General features: G+C 37.7%; 1 protein-coding gene across 3 annotated transcripts in view; it reads left to right on the top strand.

The window, feature by feature from the left end:
- Window positions 1-15,547, top strand: part of Ubqln1 (ubiquilin 1) — a 39,181-nt gene extending 23,634 nt beyond the window's left edge. For 2 of the 3 annotated variants that reach the window (XM_048331231.1, XM_048331216.1), the window contains exons 5-11: window positions 128-286; window positions 438-675; window positions 5,196-5,338; window positions 9,069-9,152; window positions 10,557-10,672; window positions 10,903-11,074; window positions 13,874-15,547. In XM_048331231.1, the coding sequence (XP_048187188.1) occupies window positions 128-286; window positions 438-675; window positions 5,196-5,338; window positions 9,069-9,152; window positions 10,557-10,672; window positions 10,903-11,074; window positions 13,874-14,026 (1,065 nt within the window). In that variant the 3' untranslated portion in view covers window positions 14,027-15,547. The remainder of the gene's footprint in view (window positions 1-127; window positions 287-437; window positions 676-5,195; window positions 5,339-9,068; window positions 9,153-10,556; window positions 10,673-10,902; window positions 11,075-13,873) is intronic. The other variant, XM_048331223.1, reaches the window with a different exon arrangement.
- Window positions 15,548-17,870: the final 2,323 nt, after the last annotated feature.

Genomic DNA, 17,870 nt, shown 5'->3' with positions numbered 1-17,870 from the left:
GTAACTCTGTTCAGTATACTAGGGTCTATGGCAACAGGCTAGTTTGAAGCAGTGGTCTTCCATAAACTTTGTAGCTAAAATAATTCCAAGTGTGTTTCAAGGCATTTAAAAAATTTTTTCCCCCTAGACATTGGAACTTGCCAGGAATCCAGCAATGATGCAGGAAATGATGAGAAACCAGGACCGAGCTTTGAGCAACCTGGAAAGTATCCCTGGAGGATACAATGCTTTGCGCCGCATGTATACAGATATTCAGGAACCAATGCTGAGTGCTGCCCAAGAGCAGGTGATCCAGTGGCTCACATTAACTCCTGTTTAACACGAGTGGTCTGAAGGGTGGATGCCTTTGTATTGGAAATGTAACTTCATTAAAAAGTACTTCCCTATGTTATTTAAAACAAAAGCTTCTTTATGATTTTTTTTTTTTGTCTTTACAGTTTGGTGGCAATCCATTTGCTTCCTTAGTGAGCAGTACATCCTCAGGTGAAGGTAGTCAACCTTCTCGTACAGAAAATAGAGATCCATTACCTAATCCATGGGCTCCACAGGCTTCCCAGAGTTCATCAGCTTCCAGTGGCTCCACTAACACTGTGAGTGGCACTACTGGCAATGCTACCAGTGCCACTGCTGGGCAGAGTACTGCTGGGCCAAATTTGGCGCCTGGAGTAGGAGGAGGTATGCTTAAAGTAAAACTTCTTTTGTGTCTTCATTCAGTTGAATAATAATGAAAGTGTTGCTTACATTGATAGTGCTTTTGTATATTTGGGGTATGCCTTTTATGAACTTTTTTCATGTGGCAAGTTTTGTGAAATTATTAGGGGGAGATATTTTTAAATTATATATGTTGATGGGATGCAACATGTTGTTTTGTTTTGTTTTTGGTTTTTTTGGCCTGGGGCTTGGACTCAGGGCCTGAGCACTGTCCCTGGCATCTTTTTTGCTCAAGGCTAGCACTCTACCACTTGAGCCACAGTACCACTTCCGGCATTTTCTGTGTATGTGGTGTGGAGGAATTGAACCCAGGGCTTCATGCATGCTAGAAAAGCACTCTACCACTAAGCCACATTCCCAGCCCACAACATGATGTTTTGATAAGTGTATTAGGTCCCACGCTTACTTCTTTTGATTAGAAAAATTGCTATTGTTATAGTAATTTTCAAGTACAATATACACTATTAATTATAGTCACTATGCAGTTGATATCCACAACTCATTCATGGAAACATCTTAAGCAGATGAATGACACAAAATAAGGGGTCACTGTAGTTACTATTTGAAGAACATATTCAAGGAGAAAAAAACTAAAGGAGCTGATTATAAGGTCATTCAAGTAGTCCAGGATATAGAAAATGATGGGTGAGGACATAACCAAAAATAGAAAGTAGAAAAATAAGCAACCTATCTGTTTATTTTGTTAGTCATGGGTTTGAACTCAGGGTCTAGGTCCCTGAGCTTTTTTGGCTCAAGGGTAGCGCTCTACTACTTTGAGACACAGTGCCACTTCCAATTTTCTGGTGGTTAATTGGAGATACAAGTCTCAAGGGCTTTGCTGCCCAGGCTGGCTTCTAACTGGGATCCTCAGATCTCAGCCTACTGAGTAGCTAGGATTATAGGCATGAGCCACTGGCTCCCGGCCATATTTGTTTTTTTTAATTAACATGACGTGTAAAATAGATTTTAGATGTCTAGTTCTACCCACTTCAGTGCATTTATATAGCCAGGCTTATATGCCACTCTAATACAAAGCAATTCTCTCACCCTAGTAAATTTATTTCATTTCTCTGTATTCAGTTGCTCTCTAAGGCGTTTCAGGATACTGAACTATTTTTAACCAAAATTTATTAAACTAAATGGATAAGTTCATAAGAACAAACAACATTCATTGATATTCCTACTGGTTTAATATTTTAAAGAAAGATTAGGACACTTTCTAGAGTACCTGATGATGAATAAGACAGTGGATAACCAGTCATTAAATGCCTTATTATTTTTTTTATAAGGTTTGTACGTTGGCCTGAGTTCTTTCCATTGTTCGCACATTTTTGCAAACATCAAATGCAACTTACCTTAGTGAATCCCATTTCAAGTTGTACTGAAGTATTATCTTAGCTTCCTGGTGTGTGTGTGGGGGGCGGGGGATGGGATTTTTTTGTCTTTTTTTTTTTTAGATACTTTTGCTGTTAACTGTGTAGGTTGATTTTTGAACTAGTGACTTTGTTTCTTTGGAAATAGTCTTACGTTAGTTGTTCCATGGAAGACTTACTAGAAGCTCAGTTTTCAGACACTTCAGACTTGGCCTTGTCTTTCCACATAAACTAGAACCAAACAATATCAGTAAAATCAGTTATTTATTAAGAATCTTTTGTATGGTGTTTGAATTGAATATTGGTGTTGTGTGCTTATCTGAAAACTTCACCTTCAGCCTTACCTCGATTTTTCATTTTATGTGAAGAATTGTAGCTCTAATGAAGTATTTAATTATCTTTTTTACCCCCCTCCCAGTCTTGGGGCTTAAACTCAGGGCCTGGGTGCTATCCCTGAGCTTTTCACTCAACCACTTAGTAGAACCACAATGCCACTTCCCATATTCTGGTTGTTACTTGGAGATAAGAGTCTTGTGCACATTCCTGCCTGGTCTGGCTTCAAACCATGATCCTCAGAACTCAGTCTACTCAGTAGCTAGGGTTATAGGTTTGAGCTACCAGTGGTAGACTTTTTTCTTGGTAATGGTCTTGGATCTTGAACTCAGGAGCCTGAGTATTGTCCCTGAGTTTTGTGTTTGAAGATAGCATTCTACCATTTGAGCCATAGCTCTACTTTTGGCTTTTTTTTTTTTTTGTGGTTAATTGAAGGCAAGACTCTCAGGCTAACTTCAAACTGTGACCCTCATATCTCATCCTTCTGAGTAACTAGGATTATAGGTATGAGCCACTGTTTTGTTTTGCTTTTGAGATGGTCTTGCTAGTTAGCTATGTAGCCCAGGTTGACTTTGAACTAGGGACCTTCAATTTCTTTGGAAATAGTCTCGCCTTAGTTATTCAATGCTAGGCTTTAGAAGCTCAGTTTGGGGCACTCCCATATCCTGGGATTATATCCTGGGATTACAGGTGCATGTCATCATTTCTGTCTGGAGTATTGTAAGAAGTGGTTATTTTGGAAATGTCCACATATTGTATTATTTAATTTCATCACACAATAAACAGTGTTTTGCAATATCATTTTATGAAACATTGTTTTCTGCTGTGCCTTAAAAGTATGATATTCATAGCTTTTTTCTTCATATGGTTGGTATGTTTTGGTAATTAAGAAAAACAGGTTGCTAGAAGGATTTTGTGTGGCCTGAGTTATAACTGATTCACTATAATTTGGTTTGTAGTACAGTCTGCAGCAGAGTGAAACAGTGATTAGCACCACAGCCTGTCACAAGTCTTCCAACTCTGCTTTTCTAGTGCAGAAGCAACTATGGACAATAAATGTGTCAGCATGAATGGTCCAACAAAATGATATTTATGGACACTGATATTTGAATTTCATAGTTTCCATGTTTCACAAAATACTTATCTTCATTAGATTGTTTTCCTAATAACAGAGTTTGAACCTGAGGCATTGCACTTAAGCCACTCCTCCCATTCATTTTTGCTTTAGTTTCCTTTTTGGATAAGATCTCAGGTTTGTTTTGGGCTGGACTGTTCTGGGATGACACATTTTCACCACATTTTAACCTATTTGTTGAGATGAAGATGTGCTAACCTCTTGCCTGGACTGCCCTCTAACCTCCATCCTGATCTCTGTCTCTGCTGGGATAACAAGTTTGAGCTATCATGACCAAGCCTTTTTGTCTTTATTATTTCCCTCCTATCTTGTCCCTAATCATTTAAAAATGTAGAAACAATTATTTCGGTGATGTACAAAAACATAGTATATCCAGTTAAGTGGGAAGAGTCAAATATTTTAAGCTTGATAAAAGTATTCTCATTAGATGGAAGAATAGAAGGGAAATGAAAAAGTTAATGAGTTCACTTGATATAATAACTTTTAGAAAACATTTAAGGTTAAATAGCTAATCAGCAATTGAAAATCTGCATAAATTAAACACAAAAGACATTTACCTATATAAATGAGTTAATCACAGCTGAGTTTTTATATAAACTCAGCTATAGCTTTCAACAACAAAAATAATTTTTTAACAAGCACTTTACACATTAATTGAACCATCACAACCATCCTATGAAGTAGGTACTATTTTTTTCCATTTTACAGATGGGGGAACAGAAGTATGAAGAAGCTAAATAACTTGCCCCAAGTTGTATAGTTAGGTTGGATTTGAACTCAGGTAATCTTTCTTGAGATGCTGCTTTTAGTCACTATTCTCTAAAGTCTCAAACATGCCAGCCAATTGTGCCAGTGCTCAGTGGAAATGGGATAGAGGCTTTATATATCTTTATTCCTCCAGGCAGGAAGTGGGAAAATCTTATACTATTGACTATGAATATTATCCTGTGGATTTTTTTTTTTTTGTAATCCTGGAGGAAAATTTGTCTCAGACTGTGGCTTAGATTTCTATGAGATTTTTTTTTCTTTTCAGCAGTAGTTTCAGCATGTCCAAGTTTTGCCTTAAGCAGAGTTTAGAACTTAGTTGTGCTAGTAGATGTGATTTTACAGTAAATACAACCATAATTCTAATAAAATCATGTCTTTGTTTTACTAGAATATGTTTGACATGTACTTTTGAGGATCTTAGTTTTAGTTTTTTTCCTAAGTTCAGTTGATGCATAATATGGATGCAGCCCAGCTTTTGTTTCCTTCATCCTATGGGCACATGTTCCAAGGCTTCTGGTAGAAGGCCTAGATCAAAGAATATTGATCCCTGATAATACATTTTTTTCTTTTTTTTCTTTTTTTTGCCAGTCCTGGGCCTTGGACTCAGGGCCTGAACACTGTCCCTGGCTTCTTCCCGCTCAAGGCTAGCACTCTGCCGCTTGAGCCACAGCGCCGCTTCTGGCCGTTTTCTGTATATGTGGTGCTGGGGAAATTCTGTATATGTGGTGCTGGGGAATCGAACCTAGGGCCTCGTGTATCCGAGGCAGGCACTCTTGCCACTAGGCCATATCCCCAACCCCCTATTTATTGTATTTTAAAGCGTAAATGTTTTCCTTTTTAAAAATAAACTTTCCTTCTTTTAAATAAACTTTCAGCTAGTATGTTCAACACACCAGGAATGCAGAGCTTGTTGCAGCAAATAACTGAAAACCCACAACTTATGCAAAACATGTTGTCCGCCCCGTACATGAGGAGCATGATGCAATCCCTAAGCCAGAATCCTGACCTTGCTGCACAGGTGAGTTCATAAATAGATTGGAGACTGAAGTGTGAACTGAATGACTGATCATGTTGATTGGGCAAATTTGCATTGTGATGTCTGAACACACTAAATGTAGGCAAACTGCATCTCCCAATTTTTTGTAGCAGTTTAGTTTATATAAAATTAAAACTTCAGGGTCTGGGAATGTGGCTTTAGTTGGTAGAGCGCTTGCCTAGCATAGCATGCATGAGGCCCTCAGTTCAGTTCCTCAGTAATATATAAATAAAAATAATAAAGAAATAAAAATAATAGATCTTTTTTAAAAAGTAAAATTAAAACTTCATTGCTGTAATTGATTAGAACTGCAAGTTTATAAAATCTACTTATATTGACTTGGGAAATGAAGACTAAAGTTTTAGATTGCTTTATAAGATACATGTTCTGAAATGTGAATCTTTTTGAGCATTGTCAGTGTTTGGAATGCTTTTGTGTATTAGGTGGCTTAGATTATTATAGTTAAGCTAAACATACTTGTAAAACAGCTTAAATTGCTTATTAAAAACAGGCAGACTTTCAGGAATAATGTTCTCATTCTTTCCATTGTACGCCACTTCCTAACTATTGACATTCTCTGTCTTTTACTGATTTATTCATTTATAATTTGTCTTCATAGAGACTTTAACTGAGAAAACTCATGTATTACATACAACACTGGCTCAAACATTGAGCTTCACTTGGACCTTTGAAAACAGTACTGAGCTGAGTGCCAGTGGGCTCACGCCTGTAATCCTAGCTACTCAGGAAGCTGAGATCTGAGTATTGCGGTTCAAAGCCAGCCTGCGCAGGAATGTCCCCGTGAGACTCTTATTTCCAATAAACCACTCAAAATCCAGAAGTGGTGCTATGGCTCAAGTGGTAGAGCACTAGCCTTGAGCACGTAAGAGGCTCAGGGACAGTGCTCAGGCCCTGAGTTCAAGCCCCACAACCAAAGAAAAAAAATAAACAAGCTGGACATAGGTGTTTCACACCTGTAATCCTAGCTATTCAAGAGGCTGAGATCTGAGTTTGAAGCCAGCCTGAGCAGGAAAGTCCCTGAGACTCTTAATCTCCAATTAACCACCCAAAACATCAGAAGTAGAGCTGTGGCTCAAGTGGCAGAGTGTCTAGCCTTTAAGCACAGGGACAATGTCCAGGCCCCGAGTTCAAGCATATGCACGCGCACACAACACACACACACACACACCCTCATCTTTAGAGATTTTGATGAACTTGTGTTGGATCTTACTTTCTGATTTTTTTTTAGTTCCCCAGGTTCCATAGGAGATTTGGATGTGTCACATAGATTTTGTGGCAATGGGCTTGATAAGCTGTGGAGGATGTGAATTAAGCCTCAGTCATCCAGTTTATATTTGCCATTCATTAAAAATGGCTTCTGTTGAGTGTTAAGAATTTGAAATGGCTTCATAGTTAATCTAAATCTTAAGTTTTTTTAAAAAACGAATCACTTGGTTATATTAGATGAAATGTTTTTGTTTTTTAAACCCCTAGAACTATATGGTATAAAGTACATATCTACTGAAGATTATGTCTTCAGTAACATCTTGTAAAATTGGAAACAGTTAATGATCCATTCATTACTCCCCCTCCCCTGCTTTGACCTCTGGATCCTCCCACTTGCTACACCTGAGTTCTACAACTAAGCCACACCTCTACCTCAGTTTTTGTGTTGCTTTTTTTGAAATAGGGTCTTATTAACTGCCTAGGTGTGTGTCTTCTATACTGCAGTCCATTTGTTTTAAGCTTCTTGTCATTGATGAGATGACAAACCTCTGCTACTAAGGTCCAGCTTCCCTCCTATAAGAGTCCATCTTGTAGACTTTTTTCTGCATGTGCTGGCCTTGAACTGTGATCCTCACATTCATAGCTTCCTATGTAAGTCTTATAGATATGAGCTACCAGTGCTTGGCTCTAAGATGAAGAACAATTTTTGTATTTAAAATACGTTATATTGTTGATAGTTTTATTAAAGACAGTTTTATTAATTTGAAAATTATCAGACTCAACAAGTGCTAAAGGTTTGAGTTAACATTGAAAAAAGCTAAAATGTTTACATTTGTTTAAAATGGAGAAAAAGGAAAAATAAAAAATTGGAATAAAATGTATATAGTGATTATATTTGTACATTATGAAATGTGTAGTTAGTAGTACTGAATGTTCATCTTGCTTTTAAAATTTGACTTCAGAATATTCCTAGTTGTATGAAATAATTTACATTCTCAGAGGACTTTAACTACTTCCACATAATGGTTTTTTCACTCTAAAGCAGAATGTTGACAAGGAATATTAGATAAGAACACCTGTTAATATAGAAAATGAAGGAACATTTACAGTGTACTCTACATATCAGAATGTTAAATCTTAGAGTTTTTATTTTGTTTTTACTTTTAAGTGATAGAGATCTTAAATGTAAAAATCTAACTGATATGAAGCCAGGTAAGGAGAAATATATTCAAAAGAGATGATTTTCTGAGAAAGAATGAGTATGTTTTAGTAATACAAATCTTGAAAAGTAAATGTGGTACTTATATGCTCATAGTCAAGAGGTATTTAACTGGAACTAATAAAGAAGCAAATTTTTTGGCCTCAGTAGGTATTTTATTCGTTACTTTGAAATGAACACTATATGTCCATAAAACATTGTTTAATTTCTTTATTGTGTTAAGTGATCTGCTTTGTAATGATGATTGGATAGAGGGAGACAGAAATTCTTTTCTTTCAGCATTTACGGTATACCTGCTCTTGAACATGGTTATTTAATTGAGGGCAAGCATCATTTTCTCCCAGACTTTGGGCAGATAAATAGGCTATCAGTAAATCATTGTTAGTTGATTTTTCACTTTGGGAAAAGTGGTATGAAATTTGGCTTTTTTGAAGCTAAGAGAATTTATTCTTTTTCTGGTTTTGCTGATTGTGCATTGCAATCTTATTTTCAGGTATCCAATATGTTAATATTAACCAGGATTTTTAAAAAATTGTGTAAACTGTTTGAAGGTTAGAAGATGTGCCACTTTCATCTATAGTGGTAGTAAGGTGAAATCCAGATGCTAATCTTGGTCTTCTTAAATGGATTTACATCTTTCAGGTCTTAAAGCATTTTAGCATGTTCCCCAGAGGACTGTTGGTGCTAGTTTTGGCTGTTTTTCACCTAGCAGCTCCATTTCTCTGGCACAAGTTGGTTGATGTTTTGTGGTGTTACTTTTCTGGACCTACTATTAGCTGTTTTGTAGTAGTCAGGTAGATACAGTGGTTCCAGATCTGGACTTTCTCTGTGCTTGCCATTTGTGTGGAGGTTTCTAAGCAAGCAAAATAGTTTTTAAATATTTGATGTTTGTTTCTTCTGACAGTTTAGCTGAGAATACATTATAAGAACCAGTTATTCCCATTTTTCTTTCAAAGGCAAATATTCACCTTTGCTCAAGAAAAAAAAAACCTAAGAAAATGATTGTTTTTATTTTTTAGGAAATTGCATGTCATTATCATATTCACCATTCTTGTTAGGAGAGAAGATACCTCATTTTTGTTTTTGTTTTTTGGAGATCCCTTGGGATAGTATTTTCCCTTTTCCTTTTTTTTTTTTAATCTATGTTCTACCTTTCTCCTTTTCAAGTGCCAGATTAGGCATTTGGAGGAAGATAGAATATTAAACAAGGTACATTACTTGTTTCAGATATTTCTAGTTAAAATTGTTTGAACACTTGCCCCATAGATGATGCTGAATAATCCCCTATTTGCTGGAAATCCTCAGCTTCAAGAGCAAATGAGACAACAACTCCCAACTTTCCTCCAACAAGTGAGTAAGAAAAGATGCTAGCTATCTTCCATAATGATTTGCTTGAAAAACTTTGATGAACATTTTCTTGCTCTTTTCTGGCCGATAGCAAAATGCAAAACAGCATATAAGTGCTATCAATTCCTTGCAGAGAATTTAGCTTGTTCCTACTTGATTCCCCTTTCATTGCTGACTTTTTGCCTGTATTTCTGAAATATATAAGTTCTGAGGAAAGAACCATCTTGTTTTGTTTTTGAGGAGTTAGGATTTTGAATGCTTTGTGTTAGGTCCTCTCCTTGAGGGCTCCATGTAGCTGCCCCCACCTCACTAAGTCTCCACCCAGTTACCTGGGTAACCTGCAGACCTGGAGGCAGTTACCTCCCCTTTCCCTGAGGTCACATCCTAATCCACTTGGCCACACCCCTTGCCCCTGCCCTAGATATAAGGCAGGGCTGGGTGGGGGTCGCGTGCGCTCTCTCTCTCTCTCTCTCTCTCTCTCTCTCTCTCTCTCTCCCTTCTCTCCGGCCATGGATCATCTTGGCCACAGGCCAGCAGAGCAGTTCGGTAATAAACTTTCTTTCCTGCCTGAATACCGCGTGGTGTTCTCCTTTACCGGCTACCTACTTTAAAAACCTAACATTTTGTTAATATCATGAGCCATTTCCTTTCACTTTACTACTTTGAAGTGCTTCCTTGTGTTATATTATACTTTATGGTTTAATCTTGAGTGACAGGAAAGAGCTTCCCTATCCTATTTTACAGGTGTGTAGTTTGGTTTGGTTTTTCCTAAATTAGTAGAATGCCTGTTTTCTCCAAGGGGTGGATCTTAATTTCTCAAACTTGGAACTAGTAAGATTGCCATGGTGTTTTATTATTTAAGAAGATAAAAGTCATTTGTGGTGTTTTTGAAATGGTGGTTTATGTAAATGACAAGGTTGGTTAGTGTCCTTGATCTATTGTGATGATGTAAGTCTAGTTGGTCATTCAGGTGGTGGATATTTGGAAATAGGTAAAGCTAAAAACTCAAGACACATTTGTTATTTTCAAATTTGGAATTTTTGCTTCAGAGTGTACATTATTGGTAATTAGCACCAAAAACACTTGGTCAGAAGAGGAGTATGTGGCTCCAAGCACTTTTTCCCTCTAAGAATGAAACTTTGTTCTTTTGGAACAACATAATAATTGTGGTTTTCAAAGAAGTTCTGAAATGGCTTTTATGATTCATTTGGGAGATCAAGTAATGTTTTGTACATTGGGTTTGCTGTCAAAGAAGCAGATTTGTGTTTATTTTGGGAAGAAGTTAAAGGGTCTGGGAGCAGGTTTTTAATTTTCTCCAAAAAAATATAGCAGCAGCAAAAGAACAAAAAGTCTAAGAATTCACTTATTTTCTTTTTCTGAGACTACTTTTTTTTTTTTCCTCCTTAGATGCAGAATCCTGATACATTATCAGCAATGTCAAACCCTAGAGCAATGCAGGCCTTGCTACAGATTCAGCAGGGTTTACAGACATTGGCAACGGAAGCCCCCGGCCTCATCCCAGGGTAGGATTACTTCAGGGAAGTTTGCATAATGGTTACATTAAAGATCTCAGATTTAATGTTCTTTTGCCTTTTTTGTTGTTAAGGTTGCTTTCAGTTTTCAGAGTTACAAATGATTTTAAGAGGATAATTTAGCCAGTATTCTGTTAAAATATAACTGATTTACTGCCTGATCTGGCTTCTAGTTTTGTAAGAATTTAGGTTTGTGTTACTTATATGTACTTTTTCCATAGGTTTAATCCTAGCTTGGGGGCATTAGGAAGCACTGGAGGCCCTTCAGGAACCAATGGTGCTAACACCGCACCTAGTGAAAATGCAAACCCTACAACAGGAACTACTGAACAACCTGGACACCAGCAGTTCATTCAACAAATGCTGCAGGCTCTGGCTGGAGTAAACCCACAGGTAACAGGGGCTTTTTTTTTTTTGGCCAGTCTTAGGCAGGCGGTGAACTCAGGGCCTGAGCACTGTCCCTGGCTTCTTTTTTGCTCAAGGCTAGCACTCTGCCACTTGAGCCACAGTGCCACTTCTGGCCATTTTCTGTATACGTGGTGCTGAGGAATCGAACCCAGGGTCTCATGTATACGAGGCAAGCACTCTTGCCACTAGGACATATTCCCAGCCCCAACTTTTTTTTTTATTGTTTAGATTTCTCATTCAATTAGAAATTTAAGAATTGCCAAAGGGGAAAGGATCGAAGCTGCCCTTTATATAGACTAATGAAAAGTACAATTTTAAGGGTATTGAATGAAGAAACACACTGCAGAGATAATGTTATGCTACTATATCAGATAGTAAAGTGGGGAAGAATTCTTTAGTGTATAGTTTTTTCTTATTTATTGTCAAAGTGATATACAGAGAGGTTACAGTTTCATACATTAGGCATTGGATACATTTCTTGTACTGTTACCTCGTCCCTCATTCCCCCCCCCTCCTCCCCCTTTCCCTCTCCCCCATGAGTTGTTCAATTGATTTACACCAAACAGTTTTGCAAGTATTGCTTTTGTGTCTTTTTATCCTGTGTCTCTCAATTTTGGTATTCCCTTTCACTTTCTTAGCTCTAATTCCAGTATATACAGTTTCCAGTGTACTCAGATAAGATACAGTGATAGTGCAGGTAATACTGGAGTTTGAACTTGGGCCTTTATTTGCTAAGCAGATGCTGTATCACTGAGCCATGCTCCAAGTTCCTTCCCCCGCTTTTATTCCCCACTGTTATTTGAGAGGGAATTTCACTGTCTGGCCAGGCACATGCATAGACCTCGCTCTGCCTATTTTAGGCTTTCCATTATACCTGGAATGACAGGGTATACTACTATGCCCAACTTCTACTGTAGAGATGGTGTCTTGTGAGCTTTTTTACCTGGCTGTCATGAACTGTCAGCCTCTTGATATCAGATTCCCATGTAAATAGGAAGACAGGCATTTGCCACTGTACCCAGTATTGGTTGAGAAAGAGATCTGCCTTCAAGGCTAGCTCTGAACTGTGATCCTCCCCACCTCAATGTTTAAGTAGGATTATAGGCATGGGCCACTAGCACCTGGCTTCAGACCATAAGGTATATAGAAGCATCCTTTTTTTTTTTTTTAAAGTGATTTGTTGAAGTCTGTGCTTGAAAATAATTTGAAATGGTTTTGTTTTATAAAAGTTTGTCAGGAGTAGAAATTTAGTGTCCTCAGTACTGCAGGACAACTGTATCAGTCTTTCTTTTTTACTTTGAAAAATTACAGTTTATCTATATGTCTTTGGGAGGGTAAGGAGAGGCACAGAAATGAAGGAACAAAGGGTGAACAAGTCAGCAATTGCACTCACTGGACACTATGTTGAAAGTGAGCGATACAACTTGTAGGTGGGATGGGAGGGGAAAATTGGGAGAGAGCAAGGCAAGGGGTGGCATTGTCCAAAAGGAAATATACAATTTTCCTGACTTACATACTGTAACCCCTCTTTTTAGCATTTTCAAATAAAAATAATAAAAACAATCATTGATGCCATCAAACATCTTACCACTTCTGTGGTAAAGTTGTATTACATGTCTATCTCAAAAAATATGGACCCCTTTAATAACGTTTATGTGATTGTAAATATTTATTGGCTTTTTACCAAGAGGCTACGACTGGGCATTAACTGTGTGTGTGTGTGTGTGTGTGTGTGTGTGCGCGCGCATGTGTACATGTACGTACATGTGTATATGTATGAATATGGATCCTAGGCTTGAACTCAGAGCCTGACACTGTCCTTCAGCTTTCTTTTGCTCAAGGCTAATGCTCTGCCACCTGAGCCACATCTCTATTTCTAGCTTCTTGTTGGTTATTTGAGATCAGAGTCTCATAGATTATCCTGTCTGGGCTCGTTTTGACCCTTGATACTTTTAGATCTCAGCCTCTTGAGTAGCTAGGATTACAGATGTGGGCCACTAATGCCCAGCATTATAAACCTATTATGATAAGTTGCCCAAACTTCTGCATGTAGAAAAGTGTTTCAAGGTCTTATTTTGTTTTTTGAGTGACAGGGCTTCAACTCAGGGCCTCTTGCTCTCAGGCTTTTTACTCATCACCAGTGCTCTGTCACTTCAGCCATGCTTCCATTGTGGCATTTTGCTAGTTAACTGGAGATAGAGTCTCTCTGACTTTTCTGCCTGGGCTACCTTTAAACCTCAATCTTCCAGGTCTCAGACTTCTAAATAGTTAGGATTACAAGCATGAGCTACCAATGCCCAGCTCCTAGATTTTTTTTTTAAATTTTGAGCCTTGCTTAATGCAATAAAGGGAGAATGCTGTCTTATATGTGTTTGAATTCCTTGATACCTAAGTGTTTAGTAAATGTTCACTGAATTAATAAGAAAAGCTGTTGAGTTTTGGACAGAATTGTTACATAAGTTGAACAGCCTCTAAGCCTCTCTCTCCTACCTTTACCCAGATAGAACAGGGTTGATTGGATGTTCATGTGCTTTTTTGTTGAGCCTCATTTCTGGTTGAATTGTCAGGATTAGGAGTATAGTTTGTGAATCTGAAATTGGAATTCAGTCTCCAAGTGACCACAAAAAAAGCATTCTAGAGATGATACTGAAGTGGTGAAGCATTGAGCAAGAAAGCTGAGCAAGTTCAAACCCCAGAATCAGCAAAAAGGGGAAAGTCATTGAAAAGATATTTGATGTAACATGGACTGGTTTGCCTTAGGATTTTTTTTTTTTTTTTTAACAGCTACAGAATCCCGAAGTCAGATTTCAGCAACAACTGGAGCAGCTCAGTGCTATGGGGTTTTTGAACCGTGAAGCAAACTTACAAGCACTAATAGCAACAGGAGGCGACATCAATGCAGCTATTGAACGGTTATTGGGCTCTCAACCATCATAGCAGCATTTCTGTATCTTGGAAAAAATGTAATTTATTTTTGATAACGGCTCTTAAATCTTTAAAATACCTGCTTTATTTCATTTTGACTCTTGGAATTCTGTGCTGTTATAAACCCAATATGATGGCTTTTTAAGGTGGAGTACAGTAAGATGTGTGGATTTTTCTGTATTTTTCTTTTTTGGAACAGTGGGAATCAATGCTTTTTCATTTAAGGCTACTGCATGCATTAAACACTTCAGCATTGTAATTTTTTTAAAAACACCTTTTATAATTGGGTGAACAGATTTTTGTCCTGCATCTGTCCAATTTATTTGCTTTTTAACATTAGCCTATGGTAGTAATTTATGTAGAATAAAAGCATTTAAAAAGAAGCAAATCATTTGCGCTCTATAATTTGTAGTACAGTATTGCTTATTGTGACTTTGGCATGTATTTTTGCAAATGCTGTAAGGTTTATACTATTAACAATTTTTTCTTTGTATACAAATACAGTATGCATATTTGGGATTGCATTTCTAGAAACATAATAGGTTATCTGAGCAAAAACACCTATAACCTAACCCAAAACGTAAAGATAAGGAAATACTCTTGAAGTATTTCCTGTTGTATACAATCTTACAGCATCTTTGATAAACATCTCAGCAGAAGTGCCAGTCAGGTTTGTTGAAAATAAGGAAAAGCTGATTTCTGGTTATCTGTCATAGGACATTTAATTGTGTAGACAACATAATGTAATTTTGTCTCAACATTCACAGATTCACTGTAAATTACCTTAATCTCTGTGCTTACTGAAGGAGCACTGTAGTATATCCCAAAATGCATTTACCTAGGATTTTTCAGCTTCTCCCATAGGTAGTTTAATAGGCATTACAATTTGTAATTGAAATGTTGCTTTCACTGAAAGTGTTGATGTTTCAGTTTTTAATTGCCACATAAAAATAGAACTATCTTTTGGGTTTATCAGTTTTCTCATGTACAGGCAATACATGAATTTAAAATGATTTGTGAGCCAATTGTTTCTGAAGTGTTTGGATAGTTCTAAGAAATAGTTAAATATTGTGCTTTTCAGAGCCTCAGAGAAGGGCTAATGGGGGAGGGGGGGTGAGATGGAATCTATCTTGGATTGGGCCAGCCTAAACTAAATAATACTGGCAACCAAGATTCTGTTAGGATTTTTGTGCATATAGTGTAGTAATGAAGTATCATTCGGGGTGAAAAACAAAGAGCCGTTTAAACAATGTTGAGTACATTTGGCTAATCCATAGCCTTTTCTTCCTTTCCCAAAGAAGTTCTGTTTGTCTAACTCTCAAATTGTTGGGGTGGTACATTCCTTTAGGACCAATTAAAACATAACTTTAGGGTCAGAAATGTATTTGGCTGACTCTGGTTCAGTATTCATTATATCCTCTTGTGTACAGTTACAGGAAAATTACAATGACAAAATAACCTAAAATGAATTCAGACCAGTAAAATCAAGGGAAATACAAGTTGAATTCCATTACTTCTGTAAGTTGCTTGCTATTAAAAAAGGTCAGGAGGCCTGGTTGCCCACCGGTGCATTCACTGTTTTGACACTTTCCCCAGAAGGAAAGCGTGTACGAAGGTCAGGGTGGAGGCATGCTTAGAGGAGGTTGTTATGGATGGAATTCATGTGTCTTTGCTAGACTTTTGTACCGGTGAATGGTGGTGTACAGTGTGGGGCAGTGTCATAACCAATTTGATGATTTATTAATCACAAAATAACAATAAATCTCTAGCTTTCACAACTTGATTTGTCTTGCCTCTTTTGTAGAAAGAAAAAAAGTCTTCATTTTATTTTCCCTAAGCATGTCTGTTAGAAGGGTATTGGAGTTGATTTATCCCAAATTTTATGACAATATTCTTCAATGGATTTTTGAACTCCAATTAAAAAACATTGCAAACACTATTAAAAAAGCTAGGAATGGCTAGGCAAAAACTAGGAATGGTTATGTGTTGGGCTCCATTTCTCTTTTGATTTCAGTTTGTATTTGGCTTTCAGTTCAGTAAGGAATCATGATTTCTTTATTGTAAATGGGGGACTGCTGGGTAGTCTGGACTAGGCCATCAGTAAGCTGCCAGAGTGACATGATTTTTGTTTGTTTCTAATGTTTTCTTAGATTTAAACATTGGTAAAAAAAAAAAAGTTCAAAATTAGGAATTTTTCACTTTCTGGTATAAAGTCCACACACACTGAGTAGAAGTAGAAAGATTAGTCATAAATGGTAGATCAGATGGGCTAGAGAAGGGCCCTTGGTTATTGGAAATATTAAGTATCCTATTTGAGGAGCTAAGCTGCAAAGCAGATGTAACGATCTGAGAACCAGAAGTCATGAAAGCAAGAGAAGAAACTTAATCACAGGGAGTTTGGTATGAATGGTTTATGTGAAATCCTGCTGCTTCATATACTCACCATGGATTGCACAGTAACTTGGATTTGCTAAAGGGAAGGACCCTCATGGTTACAGCTAGAGGTTTAGAGTGGCAGGGTAAATTGAGGAGGTATTGGGGTGAACTCAGTATCTCATACTTGCTAGGTGAATGTTTTATTTACCATTGGAGCCACACTGCTGCCCCTTTTGTACTTTAGACTTGTAATAGAGTTACATTTTTGCCTATGCTAGCTGGACTACACATTTTTTACACCTCTCAAGTAAATGAGAGGTTGGCTTTTTTGTGTTCTCCACTCCCCCCCCCCCCCATACTGGACTCAGCCCAGTGATCTGATCTCTGCTTCCTGGGATTACAGGTGTGAAGAACTGTGCCTGGGAGGAAGCCAGTTTTGAGGTGAGAATCAGAATTGGGGCAGTGAGTGACTATAGGGAGAGGTGCGGTGGTCTTGTAGTTTGCATTATGTTTCAAACTAGAAAATAATATGCTAATGTTCTAATGGAAATTAATCAGTGTGCAGATAGAGGGAGGACTTAGTTACTGCTAGCTTTGATTTTTATTTTATTTTTTTGTTGGTCATAGGGCTTGAACTCTGGGCATGGGTACTGTCCCTGAGCTCTTCAGCCTCAAGGCTAGTGCTCTACCACTTGAGCCACAGTGCCACTTCTGGTGGTAGATTGGAGATAAGAGTTTCATGGACTTTCCTGCCCAGGCTGGCTTTGAACCATGATCCTCTCAGATCTCAGCCTCCTGAGTAGCTAGGATTACAGGTATGAGCAGCACCAGCTTTTTTTTCTAAGTAGCAACTTTGTTACAGGAGCTAAGATTTAAGGCTTATCTTTCCAGTCCTTGTTTCCTTTAGATGGGTATCCTGAAATGGCAGCTATCTAGTCCATCTGAGCTCCCCTGTGGCTAATCCTTTCTGAATCAGAAGCAACCCCCCCCCCCATTTTATTTGGATAAGATTGAATAGAAGGACATTGGGATTGTCACTGAAGATAAGAGTCAGGAAACCTTTTTTGGTGTGTAGAGTCTATACACACTGATTAAAATATAGTCTGTCTAGCTAGGCTGCTTCTTTGCCACTATATCCTTAGATTAGAACTAGGCATGGGTTGGAGCTCTCAGTGCAGTTTCCTTTAAAAAAAAAATGTGTGGAGACAAATTCCTTATTGAGATATATAATCATTTGTATATTCAGAGACTTTTTTTTTTTTACAAGTTATTTGACACATTTACTTGTATTTCAAGAGAGGAAATTTTCACTGTTGTATCTATCCAATGCTTTGTAACACTACCACAGCTTGGTCACTTGGGAGCAAGTCAGTCATCTGTTTTATTCCTGAATGAGCAGTTTTCACAGGGCTTGGTGAATACAGTTGCATGAGTTGACTGAGCCTGAAAATTTTACATTCAAGAGGTTTTATTCACATGG

This window comes from Perognathus longimembris, chromosome 1, assembly GCF_023159225.1.
Source record: "Perognathus longimembris pacificus isolate PPM17 chromosome 1, ASM2315922v1, whole genome shotgun sequence".
In the NCBI taxonomy this organism is placed as follows: domain Eukaryota; kingdom Metazoa; phylum Chordata; class Mammalia; order Rodentia; family Heteromyidae; genus Perognathus; species Perognathus longimembris.
The sequence above is the reverse complement of the archived record's forward strand: the minus strand, read 5'-3'. Positions and strand labels throughout refer to the sequence as shown.